Source organism: Amblyomma maculatum, chromosome 4 (assembly GCF_055883805.1).
Source record: "Amblyomma maculatum isolate TAMU_Amacu chromosome 4, ASM5588380v1, whole genome shotgun sequence".
Taxonomy (NCBI): Eukaryota; Metazoa; Arthropoda; class Arachnida; order Ixodida; family Ixodidae; genus Amblyomma; species Amblyomma maculatum.
In genome coordinates this window covers 3111684-3131810 of record NC_139347.1, presented here as the reverse complement: position 1 = coordinate 3131810, position 20127 = coordinate 3111684, and the positions used below count along the sequence as shown (strand labels likewise).

General features: G+C 48.4%; 1 protein-coding gene and 1 long non-coding RNA gene across 5 annotated transcripts in view; one reads left to right on the top strand and one right to left on the bottom strand.

The window, feature by feature from the left end:
* The window catches only part of LOC146190217 (uncharacterized), a 103790-nt gene extending 101271 nt beyond the window's left edge, over positions 1–2519 (bottom strand). For 2 of the 4 annotated variants that reach the window (XR_014706526.1, XR_014706523.1), the window contains exon 1: positions 2403–2519. This is a non-coding gene — a long non-coding RNA (uncharacterized LOC146190217). Of the gene's footprint in view, positions 1–1164; positions 1434–2402 lie in introns of those variants that run through there. The other 2 variants (XR_014706525.1, XR_014706524.1) reach the window with 2 other exon arrangements.
* LOC146190216 (snake venom 5'-nucleotidase-like) overlaps positions 273–20127 on the top strand; it is a 34465-nt gene continuing 14610 nt past the window's right edge. Inside the window, exons 1-3 of the mRNA XM_084600682.1 lie at positions 273–407; positions 1299–1378; positions 5139–5322. Of these exons, the coding sequence (XP_084456808.1) occupies positions 1322–1378; positions 5139–5322 (241 nt within the window). The 5' untranslated portion in view covers positions 273–407; positions 1299–1321. The remainder of the gene's footprint in view (positions 408–1298; positions 1379–5138; positions 5323–20127) is intronic.

Genomic DNA, 20127 nt, shown 5'->3' with positions numbered 1-20127 from the left:
TGCAGCCACCATCACCATCTCAGACCCACTGGAGTGCCTGCGCAACGAGTCAAAGGCCCTGCGCTCGCAGGGGTGCCACATAGTACTCGCTTTGGGCGGTGGTGACACCGACGTCGACAGACAACTGGCCGAAAGCCTTCCGGAGGTAACGGCATTCGTAGTCAAGTACAGGAATCGATACGCCTACCCGTCCTCCTCGCCCCAGCCCCAAGATCTCAATTTCGACCAAGACCTGGAGTACCCGATCAACTTTACCCGGCTATCGGATGGCGGTCATGCCTACATATTTGCCGCTACCAATCACTACCAACTGCTCGGAAAGTTCCAGATCACCGTGCAGACTGACACATTGCGCGTGACGGCAGCAAAAGGTACACCGGAACTTCTCAACTCGGCATCCCCCGAAGGTGTGTGCGGCGGTTCGCAATTCAGAAATGGTGTTTTTCCACAACGTCTACTTCATGCGGTGATTCAGTCAACTATAGTTCCCCAAGCATTTATTTTAACATTTAATTTGGGGACCATAATGAAAGCAAAGAAAATAAAAGTATAGTTAAAGCAATAGATGAGGGAGTAGCATTTCCCTTTAAAAACGCAGTTCATAATAATTTCAAATCAATTCGATCTATTAAAATCTCGTCTTATTGCCACTGGATAATGAAACTGAAAGTTATGCTTATCAGGCTGTATTAAGGGCTGGGCCGCAAATTCATTATTGATCGTGCTCTGTTTATGCTGTATGGAGTTGTAAAACTTTGTATGGGGCACACAGTGTTCTCACGTATGCGCATTGCTTTTAACGCACACAGGAATGCACGAATGCACGAGCGCTTGAGTGACTTGCTGAGGCTAGGTTCTTTGCACACACAAACTTTAGCCAGAGCTAATCTCGAAGACGTGTTGTTTGTGACACGCAGTGATGTTTCTGCCAGTACTTGTTTTGTTCGTGCAAGAAAATGTGATTATTGTACACTGAAAATAATGCTGGGATTGAGTTCAAGAATGTTCTTTTGCATGGTATGCGTGAACAAATTTTGCATGTTTCAGTTTAGGATTGGTGATGTCAACTTAATTGCATTCACGTACCGTAAAAGGCCAGAACGGCAATGATTCGGGCGAGGCAAGCTAAGATCGATAGTGATATGAAAACTACCTAATACTCACTTAACCGCAGTAAGGCACAGAAAGTTCTTCACCAAAACATTGCCGAAAGTTAGCTTAAAAAATGCGGCAGGCATTCGAACACAGCAACATGGAATGATTCTGCAAGCGCTGAAATCACCTCTGTGTTTTTGCAGACCCGGTGACGTGGAACAGAACGATGCATTACACGAACGAAGTTGAGCCAGAAGCCAACAAAGTTATTGGAACGACAAAGGTTCGTGCGCCGCCGTTACCACGGAAAATGCTCGGCATGAGTAGTATATCTCAAAATTCAGTTTTAATTGAATAATTTAGGGACAAGTCTGTATAATGAAATCCGCCGAATGAAATCAACATGTTGTTATTGCATAGTGTAAGCAGTTTAACGCCCCAAATTATATTGATATATGCATGAATGACGCCATTGATGGAAGCATCAGTATTTCTGGCGAACTGGGAATAATTCACGTGGACTAATGATTTCACAGGGCACCGGTATTATTCCCACTGCAATGCTCTAAAAAAAAGAAGCATTCAAAAAGCAAATTTACAGGCTCATAGCAGCTTTAGGAGACTAAGCTTTCGGCCTTGGTGAAGCGTCACGCATCTAGGCTGTAATAGTTTGCTGGTTCTTTATCGACATTACTGTCGCTCTTGCGGTCTCACTAATTTCAACACAACCCCGCCGGGGTGGCGCAGTGTTTACGGCGGTCGACTACTGTTCCCAAGGACGCGGGTTCGAATCCCGGCCTCGGCGGCCGCTTTTCAGTGGAGGCGAAGAGCAAGGCGCCCGTGTGCTGATCGTTGTCACTGCACGTTAAAGAACCCCAGGTAGTCGAAAATTCCGGAGTCCTCCACTATGGCGTCCCTCATAGTCTGAGTCGCTTTGGGACGTTAAACCTCACAAACCAAACCAATTTGAGCAGAACACATATTTTATTCGAATAAATTTTTTCTTGATCCCAAACCTCTGGGCATTCGTCAATAAATTGGACGTGCGGCATAATTCATTTTAATAGTTCACGCTTATTTTTTTCTCACGGCAATAGTAAATGGGTTATTCATGCCTTTTCTCGGCTGACAGTTGAAACCGTTCGACCCCATCTTATGACCGCGCGCTACCAGCACGCCGATTAAGGCGGATGCCCTTGGAAACAAACGAACAACAACCACTAACGCCGAATAGACATTTATTGCTCTCAAACAATAATGTCAGCGAGCAATAAATGTTGCTATGGAAAGGAGGTCGTCAGACTCACCAGGAAGGGTATACGGTCGAATGTTTGCTTTTGCTATGGCCGGCGATATAGTACTTCGCTGGCAAGAGCGCAGCCATGAACGGAGCATCCGCTCGCGTCAAGTTACTAACGATGAAGAGCGCCTTTGGTGCGTACGCAACCGTGATCCTACGTGTAGCTAGTGCTGCTGCTATGCTGGCGCCCTCTCCTGATAGGGTAACTGCCGCGCCTTTGAGACGGCTTTAAGGGGATGAAGCGAGGTAACGCCACCAGTACGCTGAAGCTTTTATTGGTGTACCAAAGATGGCGTAGGCATTGAAAATTTGATATTTAAATTCCGTTCACTCGTTTTATTCAAATATTTAATTTCCCTTGACTTGGCTATCAGACAGAATTTACGGCATGGTGCGCATAATATAATACAGTACTTTGAAAGTATCCTGGCCTTATGTGAATAAGCGCAGCTCGTCTGTGTAGAAGTGAAAGTGTGTTTCGGGTTAACGTATAGCCGCAAATAATTTGGACTGGCTCTTTCTACTAAGGCAAGATGGGGCATCCGAAAGTTGCCATTATAAAAAAGTACGAAGAAAAAAAATGCTGTAGGCTAGTAAATAGCCATCTCATGATCCATACTACAAGGAAAATAGCTTTTAGGATTCGCATACTGAGTAGCTGACCAAAATGTTCTTTTGGGGGGGCTCAAATACAAAAGCACTGCCACTACAGGAACAATGGCTCCACCATCAGTGCTAATATGGGTAAGTTTTCGACTTGTCCATAATTTTGTTAGCACCGAGCTAATGTCTAGCTGTTATAGTTCGCTATGTTGATACAATAAATGCCCCTGACAGGCTGCGGTTGTGGGCTCCAACGGTCGACCAGTATGAATATTCGTAAACTGCGCAGCTTCTCTGAAATCGGCAGAGCTTTACACTGTATCCATATTACTGCCCTTTGGAGGGATCTGGTGTGTAACTAGAGGTAATTTATGTGGAGGCGAATAAAAGGAAATAAATAAACTATGCCAGGAGACAGTGAAACAACTGAATGAATTACTGCTTTGCGAGAAGTCTTCAAGCCTACAATTTACATATGGGTATATGTCCCCATATTGAGCGGGCAGATTTTACTAAGGGTCCAAGTTTTCAACAAAAAGATTTTCGAGCTTGTGGCATGTAAGACTAGATACCGACGAATCAGTGGCATGATTTGTATGTCCTTGTTGTCCGAAGCTAAAAGCATTCGCCATGCCACAAATTGTTTTGTATCATATTAAGCCACAGCGAGATTGTGGAGACTTAGAGCACTGTTTCACTGCCTAATCTCGACAAGATCGCGACAGTACTGAACTGAAAACGTTCGTTTGCAGTTCGTCGATAAACATTATTTCGACGGCACAACTGCCATCGTCGCTTCAGTATGGATTAGACATTGTCTTCAGTATATGCCCAATTAGAAAAAAATTTGGGTTTGCGCTTGGGGAAGAAAAAATAAAAGAAATTTGCCCCAGGTTAAAAAAGTATTCTTTATATCGGGCTGTTTAATAATTACCCTGAGCGAAGTTCATGGTTGTCGCTACCCAGCAGGACATAGAAAATAGAATAGTCTAAAGCTCTCAGCCATCTTCCACTGATGCCCAGTTTCTTAAACCCGCTTAGCAAGTTATTTACCGTATTCACACAAATGGAATAAAGCCAAAACCGGGTACTTCGAATACGGGGTAAAGTATTTTGCATTTTTGCCAATTTCCTTCCACCCCCGTCAGATTGTCTTCGACTGCTAGCCAGTGATAAAAATAATGCAACCAAGAAAGCGTAGAGCTATTTCTAGACCTTAAAATGCGTTTGGCAATAAAAAGCTGCATTCCTTACAAATCTGCCCCGTTTTACATTTGCGTCCGAAAGTTGTCCAGTCGGACAACTGGCAGTTAAATGAACTGAGAAAAGTTTCGCTCTTGCGTAGTTTTATTCAATCCACAAGAATAACATCAGCGCATCTCTTGCCACGTTTTCATTCGAATGTGTATCCATGGCAATCATTACACCCTACATTGATGGCCCTAGTTAGGAGAAGAGCTTCGTTCTCAGCGCTTATATTTTTCCTTTCATTGTTTTACATTCTATTTGCTCCCCACGTTAAAGGAGACTGTTCCTCAAAAGATGAGGTTGGTTTTGGATCGCAGTATTCTCTTTAGCGGGCCATCACCCTTTGCCTAAAAAGCGCCCATAAAATTAATAAGTGTGCTTGTTGTCTTCATTTTCTTCTCAAGATGCCATCTGGTTTAATTAAATCGCAGTACATGATATTCATGACGAAGGATTACGGAATGCCTTGTAGAATCAGCAAATTTTAGTAGCTTACAGTTGCTTAGGAACTGTGTTGCTCCGATTATATTTTGTAGATCCCGGGTTCCAAGCCATCAATGTAATGCGCTGCCCTATGCTGCCTTATGCAAATAGGAGAAACTAACTGCGTTGAATAATTTATGTGTGCATAAAAATCGCAGCAGCAGCATAATTCCAGAGTTTTACACCCAACCGTCCCACTTTCGCGGCGTTGCTGCGAATACTGCACGATAAGCAAATTTGTAAACCTGAACATAAGGGCCCTGGAATTGAATAGTAGATATATTTTCTTCTGTAAACGGAATCCTGATTGCGATAAATCAAAATAGGTGCCTCGTTTGCCCTTTAGGTGTCAAGTGCTAATTTTTATGAGGGCCCCTACAAGTATGCCCTGACTGCTTAACCCTCACAGGTGTACATCGACAACAGCATAGCTGGATGCGGCTCAGCCGAATGTAACGGTGGTAATCTTATGGCCGACGCGGTGTTCGACTACTTCTCGGAGGTGCCTATTGCCGGAGCGTGGAGCCAAATTAACGCGGCAGTGGTGAATATCGGTTCATTGGGGGACAGCTTCGACGAGCGCATCAACAGTGGTACGCTGGGCGTCGTCCCGTCCAAGGCAGTTCCTATCATTTTCATTTAGAGTAACAGGAAACAATTGCATGAAGGTAAACACGATTTTCCAACTGTATAATTTTGCGAAACAAAATTTGTGAAGCCATCTACTAAGCATTAAAATGCAATTTTAACATTTTGTGAAAGCAACCATTTCTATAACTGTGTTAGTGGACACTGCTGCTATGCAGATATCGCGCGCACTCGAAGACGTTCCACGCCACTTCTGTTCTACCACTGTAATGGAACTAGAACGAGAGTGAACATGTGCGCGGTGCATGTGCCTACGTAGATTTCGATTGGAGTGTTTTACGGTTATGCTGCAGTCAAGTTGTTCGTTTAAAAGGAAGAACTTACTTTAAAACGTGGTATATGCAACTCTTCAGGAACACAAATGTTTTTTTTCTTGGAGAAAGGTACATCTGTGTATGGAGAATCTCAGATGAAGTCATTGCCTTTTTTTGCTATTCGCATTCACACGAGCCACATTGCCATACATGCCCCTTGAGCGTAGTCTTTACAGTGCGAGTCTGGATTTAAGTGTGTGGCATTTAACGTCACAAAGCGGCTAAGACTACGAGCGACACAGTTCTGTAGCACACCCGATGATTTCGAACATCTGTGTTTATTTAACCTTTGGCATCACACATATCAAGGGCGTTTTACGCTTCGGCGTCACTGCAACACGGGCATCGCGGGCTGTTAGAGAATCAGATCGTCCGGGTCTGTAGTCGAGCACCTTAAGCACAGTGCTACCGCACCGGAGCATATTACAAAGTCGACATTTGGTGGCCTTCGGCTTGCGATCTGATCACCGAAGTTGTTTAGCGATATGAGTGTCCCCGTATTTTTTACGAATATGTTCTCTATATAGCGTGTCTCATCCAAGTGTTGATGTTTAATCAATGGGTTGATTGGCTTTAAGAAGTCGAGATATCCTCTTACCCGGGCGGCGACGACCATATTTCATGCAGATGTTGGAGTGGGAGGGGAAGAGGAGTGAATGTCAGAGGGTCAGGTTTAAAAAACGCGCGGCCTAACCAAAGCCATGAAGCGGGCAACAGAAACCACCTTGTCTAGAGTAGTCTCAAGGGCAATGACCCGTTGGTGCTGCAATCAATCGCCCTTTCATATTGCCGCATAGAAGACGACGCCAAAGATGATGACTGGGATCACAAGCGCGAGCCTAGAAGAGAAGGAAGTTTGAGCGCTAGACTCGTCCTGGTCGACTATTAAACCCATTCTGTCTTAGGGCCCTCCTTGACATTCTATCGAGGCGTGACACTGGTGGAGTGCGCTGGTGTATGCATAAGACTCCTTCCGGCAGTCCACAGCGGATCCCAGACATCGACACGCCTGTCCATCGCGCTAGCCGCCGCCTTCTAGGCCTAGCCCCGGAGTACAACTATCTGCCGAGGAACTCTTCAAACGCCCAAGTTCATCAGGTCTCCCAAGCCATGGCACATCCCAACCCTACGCCGGTGATTCTTCAGAACACCAAGGTGCTAGAGTGTTTTCGCGGGGAAGCGTTTGAAGATGTGGAGGACTGGCTTGACCAGTTCGAGCGAGTGGCCAAGATTAATCAGTGGAGTGCAGATCACAAGCTTTGCAATGTTTATTTTGCCCTTGAGGGTAATGTTAGAACGTGGTTTGAAAACCACGAGGCCAGCTTATCCACATGGGATGACTTCCGCCGCCAGCTCGTAGACACTTTTGCGAGAACTGATCGACGAGACAATACACTGCGCCTGCTTGAAGTACGCGTCCAGAAGCCGAATGAGAGCGTGGCTATGTTTGCTGAAGACATGGCTCGTCTTTTTCGCCTTGCCGACCCTGATTTGAGTGAGCCAAGGAAGTTACGGCATCTCATGCATGGTGTCAGAACAGGTGTTTGCCGGCTTGGCACGCAACCCACCTAAAACCGTGAGTGAGTTCGTTAAGGAAGCTACGGCTGTAGAGCGATCCCTCAAAGATCGGTGCCGCCAGTACAACCGACCTGTCAGCTGTGCCCCAACGACTTCGGCGGCGCTGACTGCAACAGATAAGACCACGCTTCCAGATATGATTAAAGAAATTATCCTTGAGGAGGTGCAGCGAATTACGGCTACGAAGGCTCAGGCATCAGAGGCCCTCGTGGAAGCTGTGAGGAATGAAATTCGGTACTCCCTATCATCGTCTGCGCCGTGCAACGAGTCTCATCCAGTCGACAACGCGGCAGCCATTTCCGAACCATACCGGGTTCCGCAACCAGTCAACTACACGGCCAACATTCCTGCACCTTATCATGAGCAGCACTCCGAGAGCTACGCCGCGGTCCTACATCGCCCGCATCCATACCACGCCCCACCAATCTCACCAAGCCGTCAGGAGACGCGATTCTTCCAGGGGCCTCAGTGGGTGCCTTCCAGGCGCTCTCAATCACGCCGAACTGACAGGTGGCGCAGTTATGACAGCCGACCACTCTGTTTCTACTGCGGACAACCTGGCCACGTGTATCACGTGTATCGGGAAAGGGCCTGTCACACTAGCACGACACGCCGCCGATTTGGTCTTCCTGATGTCTGCGTCTCTGTCACACTGCGCCGACGGAAACAGTCGGCCGACAGTTGGTGTCGGCGCCGCGTCGCTCCCAAGACGGCTGTCGGCCGACGGTCGCCCAGCTCCTATGTCATACTAGCGAGACAACGTGCGAAATCTTCCCACCGACTATAGGCCCTCTCAATCTCACTCCCTTCTCGTGTCATTATACTATTCCTTTTCTTAATCCTTTTATTTTTTCTGCCCTCGAGATTCTCCTTTATGCACCTACTCCCGTTTTTATTGTACTTGGCTTGTTCTCATAAAATTAAAGGACGCTTTATTTTTGTCCGATTTCATAAATTCAACCGTACCAAAACAAGTACTTAATTCACCAGTCGTGATTAAGGGCCGAGACTGAATGCTGCCAAGTATTTTACGGCTGCGGTTGCCGGATCAAAACGGCAGTGTTCGAAAAATAAAAGCTGTCCACGGCGAATAAGAGACAGTATATTAAAAGCATAAAAAAAAGAAAAAAAAGTAACTACCCGTGGGGTCGAACTTACGACCACCTGTACGATAGCTAGCTGCGCTAACCACTACACCACAACTTTTTTTTTTCCTTTATTGCCTGTTTTGAGTTCACATCAATTCAAAAAAGATCCACAATAATGGTAAAACTCGCAACAACCCGACTTCGGCTGTCACGAAAGGTTTAAAATTTTTTGAGGACAGCCAGTTCATCGAGCACACTGATCCAGTCAGGTGGATCAGAAAGCACCCGATACGTTTCTCTAAGGAGCAGCACACTCTCGATAAAGTTCTCGCGTACAGAACGCGTGTTGACATCTGCATGTTGCACTTGCATCCTTGTTTTCCACAGGCTGTGGAGGCCCAAGACCATGACTAAATCCAAAGGAATACCCTCACTCTCGACTGGAAGGAACCGTATGCCATACGGATCTAACGGAAGGTCTTTCTTTAGTGTTCTCTGGAGAACATCCCAGTGAAAGACTGGGTCCCAGCAATCCAGAAAGACGTGCTCGATTGTCTCTGGTTTTTTGCAAAGGAGACAGTCTGTTGTCCAGGGAACGAATAAGCCTCTTTCATGTAACCAGGTTTTAACAGGTAATGTGTTGGAATGTAGCTTAGAGAAGAACGTTTTAACTGAAGGCCTAACTGGCATCTTTTTCACACGCTTTAAGACATCCTGTCCGGGGCCTCCACGGTGTGGTGCACGGTAAATCGGCAACGGTATCACCACCTCCAGAAGGTCTTTGTACAGCTTCTTCTTACACACTTTGCTCAAGTATTCCATTGAAAAACGCGCATGCAACATTCTGAAAGACAAGACAACTTCGCGCATGTACCCTTTTAAAGCGCCACTCATATTCTCACCAGAACAGACAACGTATTCTGGAAGCATTTTACACAGTCGTACTTGCATGACCGTCCTCAAGAATTGGTCGTTTTGATCACGAAGGAAAAAAAAACGCGAGACAACCTGTTGCAAAAAGAGATGCACAAGGCCCAAGCCCCCCGCCTTAACAGGAAGAAAGAGGTTGGTTCTGCTGCACTTTTCCCATGTTGATGCCCACATGAAAACGGCAAAGACACGATGAATTTTTTGAATGCTAACACGCGTCGCCGAAAGCACATTCATTACGTACCATATCTTTGCCACAAGGAAAACATTGCACACATAAGCGCGTGAGAACATTGACAACGGCTTGCCCTGCCATGAATCAGCTTTCTCTCTCGCTCTCTCTGCTTGGCCAGCCCAGAATGGGGTGGGATCTTGGTACGAATCAAGCGGCACGCCTAAATATCCAACGCAGATTCCTCTTGGTCGGTAACTATTGGTTAGCTCGGTGGGCTAGCGTGAACACTAGGCTTCTGCGGCACAAGGACTTGAAGATTAGGCTGCAATACTTCCTTGTCCGCTGGTCCTTTTCCTGCTTTCGAAGTCTCCCCAGCGTCCGCCTCATCCATGTACAGCTCGAACGCTTCATCGCTTTTGCCGGGACCGGTGACGCTTGCGTATGTGCGAGTGCACTGACTCTCTTCGTGTCCGAACCGGCGGCAAGAGCTGCATCGCGGAATGCGGCACTCACGCCGTATGTGACCTGTACCTTGGCAGCGCAGGCAAAGCGGGGCCCTGCCAGGCACTACCACTAGAGCCAATTCGCCACTGACGCTCACCTGATGCGGAAGGTCGTCGAGCTTGACACCTGGATTCAACTTGAGTGTCACAAGTCTTGTTGTTGAACCCTTATCCGACACGCCCTGTGCTCTCCACTTCTCCTTTGCAACATCTGTCACCTTCCCGAAAGCAGCAAAGGCGAGCCGCACGTCTTCGTCTGGTACACTGTGCAGCAACCAGTGTACCTTCATTCGGACGTCTCGGTTAGCAGGATCGATGACGAGACACCGAGCACCTTTAACCTGCAGGTCTGCAAAGCGAAGTATCCTCTTCATCCAGTCAGCGTCCTTGAAGGTCACGGCCCAGACGTGGTTCATGCGGTACGCCCCCAGGGCGATAACATCCGGCATGAGCGAAAGCGGAGCAAGCGCATCACGAAAGTCTTCCACCCGGTATGGGCGGGCCCTGATGTCACCGTGCAAAAAAACAGTATTTTCAACAAATCGACCTGTAGGCAAACTTGGCAGTACAACCTGATAATCACTGTCCGAAACAAAAAGCCTGTTTCCGCGGCCAGACATGACCGCTGTACCCGCTCCAACGGAGCCCAACATAACACGTCCGTTCGCTACGGCGACCGGAAGAGTGAGGCCTAACCGGTGCTTTCAGAGGTAGAGGTTTGGTTTTAGCTTATTTGCTGTCTTTCATTGGGAAAGTCGCGAAGGCAGTAGTAGCGTTTACCGCTTAACTGACTGTCCAGCTTGCTGAGAGTAAACTGCACATACTCTGAATCATGCCGTGTAGTGCGTAAAACCTTAGGCGTATTTCACAGAACCGGCCACGGGACCACAGCTGCTATTAGTTCTGTTGTAAAGTTCAAACGCAAGTTCTGCGCTCTTTTGCGCACACAATTCTTGACACATTGGATTATGGAACAAAAATTTATTGCGTGATGCGTAACGTAGCGTTGAAATTGGCTTGCGAAGTAGCGACTAGACGTACGTTATGACTGTAAACACAACGATCGAAGTGCGCAGGAGGATTGGCAGCTCGGCTGGCTTCAGGAAAATAATCACTTTTCATCATTTCTTTGTCACGTACTATGTTCATTTTGCACTATTCTGTGCAGTTTGGAAACGCGGAAAGATTGCCCATGGTCCCGACGCACGCCGCAAATCTATGCGCCCCGAATTCACTCGCCCCGAAAGGAAAACGCTGCCGTTGATATTCCACACGCATTCGGCGGCCCCGAGTATTTTGGCAGCTCAAGCTCGCGTTTTGGTCACGGATTATGCATTGATTCTACTTTTTTACGTATATTAGTGCTGAAAGGTATTCGCCGTCGACGTGGTTTACTGAGTCGGCTTTGCGTTTCGAGAAAGTTTTTGCTCAGCGGCCGATCTCGGGAAGACTCGGTCACCGACAGTCGGCAGACTGGTTTTTTTCGGTGTCCCCGGCCTCAAAGCCTGTCACACTGGAAAAGACATTTGGTTTTCGGTCGTGTTGGTGTCGTCGTCGGCCTAGTGTGACAGTTTGGTCGGCCGCAGACACGGTCGGCCGACGAGTTGGCCGACCGTCGGTGTCGTTGTCGGGTCTGCGTCGGCGTCGTGTCGCGCTAGTGTGACAGGCCCTTAATGCCGGTACCGCGAAGAGGGGCAGGCCTTTCCGCCTGCTTCTGCTCGCCGCCGCTTTGACGCTGACACTGCCCAAACCGAGGACGGCCTTCCGGTCAGCAGTGAAACCGAATCCCCGGGCTTCCACCGCCGCTCCTCCCCATCGCCAAAGCGTTATTCTTCGCCAATGCATCGTAGCTTTGCTGATGTTAAGCGGACGGAGGTCCTCTAGCCCTCGCCGGGGAAATTAACAGCCGCAACCTCGCGAGGGGAGGTTGCAACCAGTCGAAAGTGTCAAAACCCTCACCACCGCCGCAACTGCCGACAACCCGTGCTTCTGACGCTGCCGTTGACATTGCCGTACTACCGCCGAAAATGCCGCAGCAGATGAGCAGCCCCGACGAGGAAGCTGACACCGCCGACCTTGCCGCACTTTTACCGCAAATTCCAAAAGAGACGAGTGTTGTATCCCGCACAAGTTTCGGTTTCGTTTCCACACACAGGTGTTATCATCATCAGCACATTTTCTCTCTCTCTTCTCTCGAGCTCACACACTCACACTTTGACGTAGATAAACAGTCTACCCTGAGCTGCGGTCTGCGCCTGTTCGTTCCCTCCGTCCGGATACCGGACACCCCAGAATGGCGACGAGGATTCAAGCATAGTTTTCCGTTCCGAAAACTGTACTTTCGCCAACATGTTGGGCGGATCTTACCCGCCGACCCCACCGTTCCTGCCTACGCCAGGCGAACCTGCAGTACCTTGGCAACAGTGGAAGCTGGTCTTCCTGTGTTTCCTGGAAGCGGTGGGAGGCGACGAGCTACACCCCAAGCGTCGCAAGGCAATACTTTTGAACTCCCTCGGAATCGAAGGCCAACGTGTGTACTCCAGCCTCGACGCAACAAGGAGCACCGCAGATCCTTGGGCAAGTGTCACGTCAAGTGCTCACGAAGATGCCTTCAATGCTGCTGTCGCAACGCTGGATGTCCACTTCGCAACAGCAGCCAACGACCTGGTGGAACGTCACCGGTTCCTTCAGCGCAAGCAACTACCCGGTGAGAATTTTCAAGCCTACGTAAACGGTCTACGAGAACTTTCCGCAACGTGCAATTTCGGAACTGCAACTGACAGCATGATCTGTGACCAATTACTTGAGGGAACAACTTCGCAAAAGATACGAGAGCGCTTATTTACGAGGGGTCATCTCTCACTCTTCAACGCGCAGTTGACATTGGAAAGCAGATCGAGCAGGCAGAAAGGCAATTAGAGGAATTCAACGTCAGCGCTCCTGTGAATTGCGTACGAGAAACAAAAACGGAATCATTCGACTCCTGGCATGGCACGTGCTACCGCTGTGGTCCGGCTTCCCATCTAGCAACCTTCTCTGCATGCTCAGCAAAAGCCAGACACTGCCGCAACTGTGGAAAGATTGGACATTTTGCAAGCGTCTGCCGGTCAAAGAAAAAGAAAACTGCTAAAAGAAGAGCACCATGCCCGAAAGCAGAGACAGCCAACGCCATTACAATCTTAAACGTCAACGATAGAGATGGGCAACCGAAAGAAATTTGTGCCACAGTTACGATAGGCAAACGTCAACGATAGAGATGGGCAACCGAAAGAAATTCGTGCCACAGTTACGATAGGGCAACGTCCTTTTTCTCTCATTGTTGACACTGGGGCTACAGTCTCTCTGCTGAGCGAAGAACTTTACCGCAGATTCTTCGCGGATATCTATGCGTTGTGCTCGCCTGCTGTCACCCTCCACAACTACTCCGGAGAAAAGATAAACATCGTCGGATGCTTTCTGGCCGACGTGGTTCATTGCGAAACCACTGCCGGTGTGCTGTTCCACATCACAACCAAAGGCACAGCTTTGGTGGGACTCGACGCTTACGCAGTCTGGGCATAAACATCGTCGGTTCAACTTTAACATGCCGTAGCGTCGCGCACGCAGACTCTCCCCCCTCGCTCCCCGCCGAGCTGCAGGATCAGTTTTCGCACCTCTTCTCGACGGGCTTCGGGCTCGTAAAGAACTTCGTGCATCACATCAAGCGTCGCTCGTCCGTGCCGCCGGTTTCTGCAAAACTGCGGCGCCTGCCCTTGACTCTTCGAGAGCAAGTTTCCGAGGAGCTACGCCGTCTGCAGTCGCAGGGGTTAATAGAACCCGTGTCTGCGTCGGAATGGGTCTCCCCCATAGTCGTCGTGCGAAAGAAAGATGGCTCGCTTCGGTTGTGCGTGGATCTCCGCGAGGCTAACAAAGCTGTCATCGCCGACGCGTTTCCTCTCCCGCACACGGAAGAACTCCTGCATCAACTAGCAGGTGGGACGTGTTTTTCGAGGCTTGACTTGGCGTCTGCGTACCACCAAGTTGAACTTACACCGGAGAGTCGCGACGTAACAACTTTTATCACGCATGATGGGTTGTTTCGATTCAAAAGAGTATGTTTTGGTCTGGCCTCTGCTCCTGCGGCTTTTCAGAGAATTATGCAACTGTTGTTGAAGGACTGCAAGGGTGTGTGTGCTCTGTTACATTGATGGCATAATCGTCTGGGGAAGGACACGCCAGGAGCATAACAAAAATTTGAAGCAGGTACTTGAACGTATAAGCGCTTCAGGATTGAAACTAAATGATAAATGTCTTTTCGCTGTTCCTGAGCTGCACTTTCTGGGACATGTCGTTAGTGGGAAAGGTTTGTGCTCATTGCCTTCCAAAGTAGACGCTGTTGTGAAAGCGCCTGCCCCTCACGATCTCTCAACATTGCGTTCTTTCTTGGGACTTGTAGGGTACTACTCCCGTTTTATTCCCCGATTTGCTGATTTGGTCGAACCGTCGAGAAAGCTTTTGAGGTCAAATCAAAAGTTTAATTGGAATGAGGAAGCTCAACGCAGTTTTGATCTCGTCAAAAGCTCCTTATCAGCTAGTCCCGTCATACGGATGTTCAACCCAGAGTTAGATGTAATCGTCACTACAGATGCTTCGGAAAAGGGCTTGGGTGCTGGGCTTCAGCAACACGATGGTGAAGAAATGCGCACCGTTGCATTTGCATCGAGAACCTTGACCGCGGCGGAACGAAGATATTCCGTGGGTGAACGAGAGGCTTTGGCATGTCTGTTTGCATGCGAGCATTGGCATGTCTACCTCTGGGGCAGAAGATTTGTGTTGCGCACAGACCATCAGGCTTTGGTAACTTTGCTCTCGTCAGCTGGCGCAGGACGTCGGCCTCTTTGATTATCCAGATGGTCTGCTCGCTTACTGTACTACAACTTTTTGATCGAGTATCAGAAAGGTTCTCAAAACGGCATTGCAGATGCACTTTCACGCCTGCCTATTGAAAGAGCTTCAAATCAAACCGTAGACGAAGAAATATTTTCGGTCGTGTCATCATCCGTGACAAAAGAGCAGCTTCAGCTTGCTACCGCTGCAGACGAACTATTGCAAAAGGTTGTGGGGTATGTCACAAAAGGGTGGCCGCCGAAAACGTTCGTGGCACCTGATGTGTTTCCTTACTTTGACGTGCGAGAGGAACTGTCTCAAGTGGATGGCTTGTTACTCCGAGGGGAAAAAATTGTAATCCCCGATGTGCTGAAGGCTACGCTTGTCAGCTCCGCACACGAAAACCACCCTGGCATAGTAAGAACTAAGCAAAGGCTGCGTGGCCTCTATTGGTGGCCTCGAATGGACAAACAAGTTGAGGAAGCTATAAGTCACTGTCACATTTGTCAGACACTCGACAAGTCTGCTAAACCATCTTTCGCGCCTTTGCAACCTGTGCCATTCCCAGACAAGCCATGGCAAACGCTCGCGATGGACATTGTAGGTCCTCTTGAATGGGCACTTTCCAACTGTCGATACATAATAACCATGATTGATTACCAATCGAAGTGGCCTGAAGTTGCATTTGCACCGACAGTAACGTCGCATACTGTTGTTGAGTTCCTGCAGGGAGTATTCAGCCGCGAGGGTTTCCCGGACGAAATTGTAACTGACAACGGACCGCAGTTCAAGTCACAAATGTTCGAGGAATTCTTGCGCGAGAGGAGCATTATACATTGTTGCTCTTCAGTGTACTACCCTCATGGAAACGGTGCAATAGAAAGATTCAACAGAGTGCTCAAAGATTGGGTACAAATGTACAAATGGCGAGATTGGAAAAACGCCCGTTGAAAACTTCCTTGGTTGACTACCTCGGTACATATAGATCAACTCCGCACGCGACGACAAGCTTGTCACCTGCGAAGCTCCTACATGGTCGTCAACCCAGAACACGGCTCAGTATTGCTGCAATGCCCTCTGGGAGCGACGTACACTCTAATGCTGTATTGAAGCCCGTTCGCGAGAGAGTGCAAGCTAAGCAGTCGTACACCCAACAGTATACGGATAGGAGACGCGGTGCTAGGACCCCAACATTTAGAAACGGTGACTTCGTTCGAGTAAGGATTCCCAAAGCTGGAGGCAAGGCATCGCTTTAATATATGGGTCCATTTAAAGTAGTCAGAAAAAGAGGACGGAATTCATTTCTCCTAAGCGACGGCCGCATCTGGAATGCATCTAAATTATCTCGCGTACCAGAAAACAGCTCTGACTCTACACCGTCCTGGGCACTGTTTCCAGACAACGATCCAACTACTTCTGAAGATCGCGTGGAACCAGCACCAGCTGAAACGACATCTGAACCGCAGTCTCCAGTGGTTGAAGCAAGTTCAACTCCTCCGCTAAGCAACGACACAGGACAAACGCTGCGTCGAAGCGCAAGAGACCGTCGCCCACCTGACAGACTTCAATACTGACTTTACTGTTTCTGCCCTTGTGCATACTGTGCTTTTACGTGTGTTTCGTGTTTTTTTTTTTTAAGCGGGAGGTGATGTTGTATCCCGCACAAGTTTCGGTTTCGTTTCCACACACCAATGTTATCTTCAGCACATTTTCTCTCTCTCTTCTCTCGAGCTCACACGCTCACATTCTGACGTAAATAAACAGTCTATCCTGAGCTGCGGTCTGCGCCTGTTCGTTCCCTCCGTCCGGATACCGGACACCACAACGAGCAACCCAGATAACCTTGTTAGCGCTGGCCTCGCCGTTTTCATTGATGGGCTGAATGACATACTCTGGTGGATACCGGGGCGGATTTTTCAATTATTAGCCAGAAACTGGTGACACGCTGCGCAAAGTAAAAACCGAATGGACTTGGCCAGTAATAAAAAGCGCTGGGAGCTACTGGCACCGACAGGGAAGTGCGCTGCCCGGATTGGAATATGAAACGCGGTGTTTGTTGGCAGGTTCGTTATTCTCCCTGACTGTTGCAAAGACCTCATATTGGGCATGGACTTTCTGCGTCTTCATTAGGCTGTAATCAGCATTCGTGACAGCGTCGTTGCCTTCACCAAGAATCATGTAGACCTTGGTTATGCGGAAGTACCACTGATGCCCTTACGCGTCACCAGTGAGACGGTGACATTACCTCCACGATCATGCTCTCTTGTTGAAGTGAAGTGCGACGTGGCGCATACCGGCGATGGTATCGCCGAAAGGGCAGTCACCCTGGTACTAAGCCGAGGTGTTTCTATAGCTCGAGATCTAGTCAACTTGACCAATGGGCAGATCGAAATGCTGCTGACAAACTTCAGCGACGAGCGTCAGCAAATTCCGAAAGGCAGAATTGTTGCCTTTTTCGACAGCCTCCCAAATGCGCAGCACTGCTTCTTACTGCCACAGGAAGGATCAATGTGCATGAAGCCCATAACCATCGTCGATGTGAGTCCTAATTTGTCTTCTTCAGAAAGGGACCGTCTTTTGGATCTCATATATCAATTTCGAGACTGCTTTGCTTCCTAATCGCGGATCGGTCAAACGCCTTTGACAAAACATCGAATCATCACGGAAGACTTGATTCGACCGATTCGACAAAATCCTTACCGTGTAGCTCTGAAAGAACGTGAAGCCATTCAGCGCCAGGTGCCTGAATTGCTCAGAGACGACGTTATCCAGCCGTCACAGAGCTCCTGGGCTTCCCCCTTGGTACTTGTTAAAAAGAAGGATGGCAGCTTACGATTTTGCTTAGACTACCGCAAGCTCAATCAAATAACTAAAAAAGACGTGTACCCTTTTCGTCGCATCGACGATTGGCATGATCGCCTACGAAATGCACCTTACTTCTCATCAATGGACTTAAAAAGTGGATACTGGCAGATAGAAGTAAACGAGAGAGATCGGGAGAAGACAGCATTCGTCACTCCCGACGGATTGTATGAGTTTAAGGTCCTTCTGTTCGGTTTATGCTCGGCACCAGCAACATTTCAGAGGTTGATGGGCTTTCGGGACTTAAGTGGCAAACATGCCTGGTGTATCTTGACGACGTGATTGTGTTTTCGGCCACATTTTAAGAGAATCTAAGCCGTTTGCTAGCCGTGTTTCAGGCCATACAATCTGTGGGCCTAACACTAAAACTTGAGAAGTGCCACTTCGGTGACGAGGATCTGCAGTTCTTAGGTCACGTCGTTAGCCAAGAAGGTGTCCTGCCTGATCCTGAAAAACTCTCCGCAGTCGTCAAGATCCCAACGCCTACGGACAAAAAGACATTGCAGCGCTTCCTTGGTCTTTGCGCCTATTACCGCCGGTTTATTGCTGGCTTCTCACGAATTGCCTGACCATTAACTTCACTGACTCGTGACAACGCTGTCTTTCACTAGGGTGAAGAACAGCAAAAATATTTTTTTGAGCTGTCCCCACACTGCTTCATACAGATACCAGCAACGTGGGCTTAGGTGACGTGCTGGTGCAGCGCCCGGATGGTGTGGAAAAAGTAATGGCTTACGCCAGCAGGACCCTAGCTAAAGCAAACGCAAACTACTCGGCAACCGAAAAAGAATGCCTTGCAGTGGTATGGGCGGTTATGAAGTTCCGCCCTTATTTGTACGCTCGCCCCTTTCAAGTCGTTAGCGATCATCAGAGAATGTAAATGACCCTTCAGGAAGACTCGCGCGTTAGAGCCTTCGATTACAAGAATTCCACATGGCAGTTATTTACAAATCTGGAAAGAAGCACACGGATGTTGATTGCCTTTCGCGAGCGTCGGTCGAACCTACCGCTATGACCGATGAAGACACTGCGTTTTTAGGTGTCATAGATAACGCAACGCTTTTCCAACAGCAGCGAGAAGACCAGGAATTGCACACTCTTATTATTTATTTATTTATTTATTTATTGATACTGCAATCCCAGTGTTGGGAATTTAGCAGGGTGGGAATACAAACCATGTAGTTTAAAAAAACAGGCAAAAAATAAAAAATAATTACAGTGCAAGTTGAAGTTGGAAAAACAAACTACGGTTGTCCCTAAGATTTTCGCCCGAGTAATCTCTTCATTCTTTATTCGCAACAACGTACTTTATAACAACTTCCGCCCTGGGGAAAAAAGTCATCTACTCGTCGTCCCATCAGCTCTCCGCAGTGAAGTTTGCAAGCGTATCACGACGAGCCAACCACTAGTCACCTAGGCTGCACCCGCACGTTGGCTAGAGTACAGCACGGATACTACTGGCCAAAACTGCCAGCGACAGGGAAACACTATGTACGTACGTGCATAGACTGCCAGCGCCGTAAATCCCCCCCTGTAAAACCAGCTGGCCTACTTCACCCTCTTCAAGTGCCAACAACACCTTTTAAGGAAATCGGCATGGACCTCCTAGGACCATTTCCGAGATCCACAGCCGGAAATAAAAGGATAATTGTCGCCACCGATAATCTAACCCGCTACGCGGAGAATAAGGCTCTTCCAAGGGGTCAGACCATTATCCTGACGCATGGCGCTCCGACACTCATTATAACTGACCGAGGAACTGCAGTCACCGTAAAACTACAGCCTATCACCCCCAAACCAATGGGTTGAATGAAAGAACGCCTCAATAAGACCATCGCAGACATGTTTTGCATGTACGTCGACGTGAACCACAAGAATTGGGACGAACTTCTTCCCCACGTCACGTTCGCTTACAATACGGCACGCCAAGATACCATTCGCATGACACCATTCAGCCTCCTTCACGGGCGACCAGTAACAACTATGCTGGATACAATGTTGCCCCCGAATTCCGATACCGATGATTTAGATCAAGACGCCGAGGAATTCGCTCAGCCTGCAGAGGAAGCTCCCCAACTAGCGCGTGTGCGGATCAAAAATCAGCAAGAGCATGATGCTCGACGCTACAAACATAGACACCGACAAGTCATGCATGAACCTGGCGACAAAGTGTGGGTCTGGACGGCTATTCGCTGCCGTGAACTCTCCGAAAAACTATTGCGGCGATGCTTCGGGCTCTATGTTGTTCAGCGACGTTTAGCTGACGTCACAATTGAGGTGGTGCCAGACGGCGTGTCGACCTCAAAGCCACACCAGCAACAAGCCGACGTCGTCCACTTTGTACGTATGAAGCAGTACAACTGGACTGACCGTGACCTCCTACTTCTTTTTATGCTCATCGGGATGATGCTTCCTGAGGAGGGGTGCAAATGCC